Source organism: Cydia fagiglandana, chromosome 1, assembly GCF_963556715.1.
Source record: "Cydia fagiglandana chromosome 1, ilCydFagi1.1, whole genome shotgun sequence".
NCBI lineage: Eukaryota > Metazoa > Arthropoda > Insecta > Lepidoptera > Tortricidae > Cydia > Cydia fagiglandana.
The window spans coordinates 12,123,072-12,130,981 of NC_085932.1; the positions used below are offsets into that span (position 1 = coordinate 12,123,072).

A 7,910-nucleotide genomic window follows, 5' to 3' on the forward strand; every position below is an offset into this window, starting at 1 on the left:
AAAGGTAAAAGCAAGTGTGCGTATCCTATATAAGTACCTAAGGCATTGTGAAACATATATAAAATAAGCAAACTTTGCAATACGGACGTAGGAATACGAATGGCTTGTTCATACGAATTTTCGTATTCGTTGCATCATAGTTTATTTTTTCAGAACATTAAAAGTTGATAATGAACAAGGTAATAAAATCAAGTAGAATGATACAGATATCTAAGCAGACGAAGTTCTTTGGCAATAGTAAACATATTAACCAACAATTTATTAAGACTAATTCACAATGTTTTCACAATTAATTAATATCAATTAGGTTATTAATTAAGCGCACGAAGCCCTACACAGAGGGGCTACCGCGAAAACCAAAATTCGCAAATTGCGGGGATTTTTCTCTGTCCCTCTAATTACGCCGTCATTGGAGTAAAAGAGAAAGATCCCCGCAATTTGCGAACTTCGATTTTCGCGGTTATAGCCCAGGTAAGCACTGCAAATGAATTCGTGAATTGGTAGGTACTGGTTGGAACTGACAGGTGAACCTTCCGAGTTCATACTCCGGGTTTCGAGGAAAAAAAGAAACAAAAAGTATTAAATAAATTTCTTGTTAACGAAGTGAAACGTTACAGGAAAAATAAACCCTAGAACTAGACTTCAAACCTGTCAGATAAAACCACTTACAACGTCCACTTGAGTAAGCTATATTTAAACTTAATGTGTGTAAAGCTTACGTACGTATATGTCGCAGTCGGATCGTATAATCCGCCGTATTACATTACGGCTAGCCGTTTTCAAAAACAGGGGCGTTTTGAAATGCGGCGGTTTAACGATTAGCCGTATTGAATGCGGCTGAATGAGAATCCGCCGGAATGTATTCGGCGCCATACGTTCTTCAACACGGCTAGCCGTAATGTAATACAGCGAGTCATTAGCCGCCGCTTTGACAGTTTTTAGTTCCCATTTTTAACACTCGTGGCGCTGCCTGACAAACGCTGGGGTGTCCATCAAATCTGGAGCTTGTCGGACTGTTTCTTTTCAAAAAAAAATTTCCTTCGCAACTTAACTAGACCGTGGGGCTCCTATTTCTGAGCGGTTTGCCCTTCGGGCATCTGAAGCTACCTAACGAACCTAACCTACCTACCTGTTGATTAAGTGAGACGTCCGTGAAAACATTACACTTTGGGGAAAAAAGCGTAGGTAGGTAATTAGGTTAGGTTCGTTAGGTAACTTCAGATGCCCGAAGGGCAAACCGCCCAGAAATAGGAGCCCCGCTTGCGGGGCTCCGTCTATTTAAGTTGTGAAGGAAATGTTTTGGAAAAGAAACACATGTAGTGCGGTGGGACCATGGTAGAAATAAATTAAATTGCAAACATTGTCAAACTCCGGTTACGTAGGCGACCGAAAGAACTGGTCACTCTACAATGTACGATGCGGCTAAACGTGGGCCGCCTTATTGAAGAACGTATCGCAGTGACAATCCGGCTAATCGTCGAACCGCCGCATTTCAAAACGCCCCTGTTTTTGAAAACGGCTAGCCGTAATGTAATACGGCGGATTATACGATCTGACTACGACATATACATTTCTTTAGTGGAGGTAATGAGAAGTTCAACCATTATTATCTAAAGAAGATCAAATTTTCAGATGTTTCTAATGTTCTTTGGTTGTTTGAGCAACTATACGTTTAATTACTCTGCTAAAGCGTGAGACTTTAATGACTGGGGCATGCATTTAGGAATTAAATATGACCAGTTATGCCATAAAAAGATCTCTATTAGCTACTTAACAAGAGCACATACCTAATAACCTCTTTGTTGGTAGGTACCTAACTAATAATAGGTAATTATATAAAAAGGTTTGACCTTTTATCGGTTAAAATATAAGCGTGCTAAAATTTTGCAGAAAAATACCTACTGCGTACCTAAGAAAAAGTAACCTACGATAGTAAAAGTAAATTATTCTAATAAGGTATGTGACGAGAGTGATGAGTCATCAAGTCATTACTGATAACTCATTTGGAATGTGTTCAATTATTTAATTTAATAAATGGTGGTTACTAATGGTTAAGTTATTCACCCACGGGTCCCTTAACCGTTGAAGATTTGATTCCCAGTTTAGCTCAGCGTTTTGTGCAATACGGTATATTTTTAAACTTCCGTTATTAAACCACGCCTAAAGGGGATTTTACCTAGATATTCAAGAAAATATTCCAGCAATTTCAACTTTCAGGTTGTTTCTACTCAGAATTACGAGATCTATCGATTTAAAAAGGAAAGAAATAAGATTCAGAGCTTTAGTTTTTCTAAAAAAAAGTTAATGGTAGGTACACTTTTCTGAAAAGTTGCGGATACCAATTATATTTTAATACCGGTTTCGTGTACTTCACGTACATGACGTGAAACACTATCAGCATTTCGGTTTGATTCCAAAAACCGTTATTAAGTTATTATTAAAACTGCTTTTAATAGCCTCTCCTTTTCCTGCGACACCGCGCGACGAACGAACGAACGACGATCTTTATTTTTGATGAGAGCATATTTTTTAAAGCAGTTTGCAACTAAAAAACATAAAATTTATTTATGAAATATTTCAGAGTATGGTGATCCTGGTTCGTACCAATGAGTTTTTCGGAACTGTACGAAATACCATTTAGCTTTTCGGTGAAGGAAACATCGTGAGGAAACCTGCATCCATCGGCGAAGGAGTATGTGAAGCCCCCAATCCGCATTGGGCTAGCGTGGGGACTATAGGCTAAGCCCTCTCGCGCCTAGGAGGAGGCCTGTGCTCAGCACTGGGGCGTATATATGCTGAAATTATTATTACTTATATTATGGTCTGTGGCGCCTACTGTTTCACAGGGAATAAAGAGATGTTACGGCGTTAGCCGCGAAACCTGAAGACCTCAGTAGGTACGAATTCGGGGATTGCTACTCTCCAGTGGCAAGGGCTTATTTATAAGTCAGCAGGTCTACAGTTGATCCAAAATGTACATGTTCCTAAGACGTGTCGAGTCTACACCTTATTGAGGCGTGGCTTTACTTTTCTGATGGACGGATCGCCACTATAATTGACTAGAAACTGTCGTTGACGATAGCGTCGTCAGCAATCGGTCTAATATGCAGCCCATGAACAATATACAGTAAATAGTCATGCAATACTAGACAAAGGCTACCAAGCTCTAAAACGGCAATATGACAAGCCCTCTTCGTTATTTAGGTATTAAATCATCGATTGACGTTGCTTGAAACAGTTTGAGTCTATAAGCGAAATCGCTTTCTCTAGTTACATTGAATACTAATACTAAAACACAGACGATATTTTTCTCAGAGACCACACCGAATATTTTTAAAAATATAATTTGGTTTAAAACGAATAGTTTACCTACAGTAAGTCTGCGCAATTAAGAAATACCTTTTCTATTAGCGGCCGCTCTCTTATAAAATGATTTATTAATTGCCTTATCCGATATCTTCACACGAAGACAACATTACGCTGGCGTGTGCTCATTCATGTGTACAAGTTTTCTGAAAATAAAACACTTAGTTTAATAACAGGTCTACATAAAAGCTTTAAGTATTGAATTAATTAATGTTAAAGTATAATTAAGTAATTAGGTACCTGCAGTGTTCGGGAGGTAGTGTTAAGACTTTGTACCACAATGCAATACTTAGTAAAACACTCCATGTTCTGAGAGGTCCAAATATAAACGCCAGGCTTCCATATTCTAACCAAAAGAAGTATGCCAACAACAACTGAACTGAGAGTAGCAGAATGAATGGTAGATTCTCAATCAATCTTTTTAAACCTCTAGAATATGAACTATAAAGTCGTTTCTGTAATGTGTGCGATAACACAAATATAAGAGGGATTTGTATAAACAGTAGCTGTACTCCTCCATACATATAAGTGAACGGCTCAGGCAAAAATGTTCCTTTTATCAATATCCCCCAGGCGAATACTACGCCCACGTGTCCATCGATTAGCTCCCCGACCGCCCACGGTCCGAGTGACACGTAAACTGCATATAGAACGATTGGATAGTATATTTTGTCAATTTTACTCAGGAGCCATAGGCTTCTCAGCAGATAACGGGTCAATCTTCTTCGACATGTCGGTGGTTGCTTCTGCCACCGTAAATACACTAAGGGTAAAACATTCATCAAAAGCAGACTTCCAAATATGGCCTGGAACTGAAACAAAATAATTAATTGTAGTTTTGTTTTTATAAAAAGTCTATTTGTTAGTGTTTAATGCCTTCATATACAAGGTAGAAAATAGTGGGAATGGCATTATGCGTATATTATTATTAAGAAAGAGAAGGTTTTTTTTATATGGCGGATTGGCCCAATTGGTTTTTTTTTCGCATATTTTTTATTATTTTATTCTTTCTAATCAGAATATAATATGTACCAAAACACAATCAGTGCCAGCGCGAGCTACGCGCTACGAGCGTAGCTGATAACACGGGACCCGAAACCCGTATGTAACCGCCTACGAACAGAAAACCCGCCTAGCGGATTGCTGGCAGTGAATATGTTAAACAGGATGCTCACTGTTTATGTTACGCCTTGTATACACCGTGTTTTTTTTATTTCCGTTAATTTCAGGAGTGCATTCCTGAGCTTAAATCAAGTAACTTTCTCAAAGACACCGATATTCTAATTAACTCCATTTCGGAGATAATCAATAATTTATTTTTTTCCTATAAGGCCTCTACAAGCGTGTACACTTGCCTTAGGGCCGGTTTACATATTGATTAGTGTTTAGAATGAGTTCATGCATTTGCTACTAAACTTAAGTACAATCTCGGTTGATCGATGTTCGAAATGACATTGATATGTCACAGATTTCAATTTTTGGTTGAGTTAAATGTAATGCCCGTGTTACAACAACGCTATATGCTACATTTAATTACTTTTTAAACTTTTTTTTTCTTCAAAAAAAGCAAGAATAAATTCTTTTTTTTTTCAAAATTATCTATGCCATTTAGTTCTCATAAACGTACTTAACCATACCCCGAAGTTAACGGAATTCAATAAAAACACGGTGTATACTGTATTGATTAGAGTTTTAATTTCTAGTCACAGACTCGAGGGAATGTTAAAAATGGTTAAACACCTATTTTATTTAAAATTATAGTGTCTGGCAACACTTACCACTACTCGTGCATCAAGCATAAGGAGTATTCTCGCCAATATGTCGAAATTCAATGTGGAACCATCCATAGAAAATGGATGTTCAACAAATGCCTCTTTTCCCAACTCATCACTGACTGTCACATAGAGATAATTGATATCTCGTAAAAACAAGTGCGGCAGCCATGGACAGACATAAAGAGGTCCTTCTGACTGTTTACAATTCATCCAGCTAATTTTGTCAAATGATATTTGAACAGTGTCAATGTTGACATCACTAAATGCAAGGATCCTTAAATGAGTTGAATCCGGTATCAGTTGCAGGGGTTCTCTTCCAGGCAAAGTATATTTTGCATGTTTTGGGTTTGTGACCAACACAAGAGGCCATGTGTTATGTTTCTGATCTACAAATGAGAATATACCATGATCTATGGCTGCAAGACGATACATTCTGTTGTCCTTCCAATCTCCTAATTCAATTTCCATGTATCCTTTCCTATGCCTTGTGTACATTTTAGGAACACGGCCAGCCATAGTGTGCAGATGCCCACACACATATACTTGAGAGCCTTTGCTGTTACCTATCAGTGTCCTTAAATCCAGCTTGTCAGCACCTGTGTCAAGTGATAGGATGCATGATGTAGGGTAGTGCCCAAACCATACAATGTGATCAGCTTTTGCATTTGCCTCTGCTTGTAATGTTCTTATTTGTTGTTGCTCTTGACTGTCAAGAATACCAACAAAGTTGAATGGTCTCCTCAAACCAGGCTCTGGGCATGCATCAATGCCAATAAATGCAACCCTTACACCATTTTTCTCTTCAAAATGCACATACGATTTAGGATATGTTTTTCCCTGAACTGAAAAGTTTCTGAAGAAATTTTCTTGTGAGTTCAATGTTCTAATGTTAAAATTATCTGTAAAATTAAAACAACTTTGATTATTTGATAATACAACAGTAGGTAATAGCAATAAAAATCAGTTAAATAAATTATATTATTAAAAACATAATGTGGAAAGAAATTAATAATATGACAAGACATGTAAACATTCATACCATGATTGCCTCTTATGTCTAACCAAACAGTTTCTTCTGTGACTCTTGATTCTTTAATAATATTGTGGTAATAAATCCATTCCGTCTTAACCTGGGAGCTGCCTAGGTTGTCTTTGGCTTTAGCATCAGTCAAGTCCCCAGTTGCCAGCACAATTGCTGGTTTAATTTTTTTCACAGTATTATCACAAAATTGCTGAAACTGTGATATTCTCCCTGGATCCCTAAATATACTTAAGTGGATGTCCGATATCTAAAACATAATTGATAACAAAGGAATATCAATAAGAACATATTTTTGGTGTTTTCAGTGGCATAAGAACACTATTGTGAACCTTTTCGGTGGCTGTAGAGCTGTATTTATACCTAAGAGCCGCAAGTGGCTTGCAAGAGTTGTGAGCCATGTTTTACCGGCCTCTATACTAGAGTAAAGAAGTCTTGGTCCCTCTCCATTTAATAGGTTCTTAGAGCAATGGTCCATAAAACAAGACAGTGTAGGTCCAAAGTGTGTTGTTTTCACTACATTACTCTAATAGATGAGGTTACCTTTGTGCCTTCATGCTTTCTTTAAAACTTGTACATAGTAAGTCACATAGTACTTATGTCGATGTTTTGAAATTGTAATATTTTGTATCTCACCATGGATAGTCGAATCCTGGTATTAATTCTTAGTCTAATAAAGAACGCAGCTCGAATTAATACGATGAAACAAAAGTACATGGGAGTTATAATGACATCCCTTTTAGTTGGTTGGATATGTATCACCCATAAACTTACTTGCATAAACCAAATTAAATTTTTCTTTGCGTCTGTTATGCGTCCGTATTTATCAGCCAAGTATTTGGTGAAATTTTCGCCTTCTCTTTGGTTTTCAGAGTAACTGTGATTCGTCGCAATACTGTTAAGCAAATTCGTCACAAATATTGAAAGTAATAACAACACGCACAGAAGAGATATTGCAGTTTTGGAGAAAGGCATGTTCAACTTTGTTCTAATTAATCCACCATTGGAATAATTTTAATATTCATCACGATTTATAATATAAATTTGCATCATCAGGATACATAATGAACCGAACACCGCAAATTTGTTTGTCAATTGACGTCTCAGATCCAGTGTTGCCAGCTCGGATTTTGAAAAAATGCTAGACCAATGTCTAGATTATGACAAAGTTTTTTGAAATATGCTAAAAAAATGCTAAAATGTCACTTGAAATTAGACACTTAAAACACATACATTTTTGAAATTTGCCGTGTTTTTCTACTGACAATATCTGCTTGACCAACTTTACATACCTAGTCCGTCCACGGCCATTCGTCCACAAATGCCAAAATTCATACGAAAATATGAATCACATAAGGCAATGGCGCATATTGTTACTGCCAAGTTGGTGCAAACTTGGCTTAGAGCAAGGGCCCAACCTTTTCTGTTCTCTTTCACGACGCAGCAACTAGTATCATTTCTCTCTCCTCGCTCTTTTAAAATGCCGTTTGTCAAAAAAGGACAACCATACTATTGACAAGGTGGACTTCAAATCAAGTGTTGCCTTTCTTGATGCGCCCAGGCTGTGTATGTGTGCGTAAAAGCGTATATGTGTGCCCTTTTAGGGATGTGAAAAGTCGATTTTAATCATGTTATATATCGATAAACGCTACACAGCGGAACGAAATAGCGATTAAGTGAAGCTTCAATATCTTCGTTAAACATAAACATAATTGAAATGCTAATGGATA

General features: G+C 37.3%; 1 protein-coding gene across 1 annotated transcript; it reads right to left on the bottom strand.

Moving 5' to 3' along the window:
- Positions 1-211: 211 nt before the first annotated feature.
- Positions 212-7,271, bottom strand: LOC134664377 (transmembrane protein 62-like). The gene is made up of 5 exons (XM_063520965.1): positions 6,955-7,271; positions 6,181-6,430; positions 5,145-6,040; positions 3,607-4,178; positions 212-3,512 (listed from the first exon to the last, which is right to left on the bottom strand). The coding sequence occupies exons 1-5, from the start codon at positions 7,153-7,155 to the stop codon at positions 3,476-3,478; spliced, it is 1,956 nt and encodes a 651-aa protein (XP_063377035.1). The 5' UTR covers positions 7,156-7,271; the 3' UTR covers positions 212-3,475.
- Between the last annotated feature and the right edge of the window lie 639 nt (positions 7,272-7,910).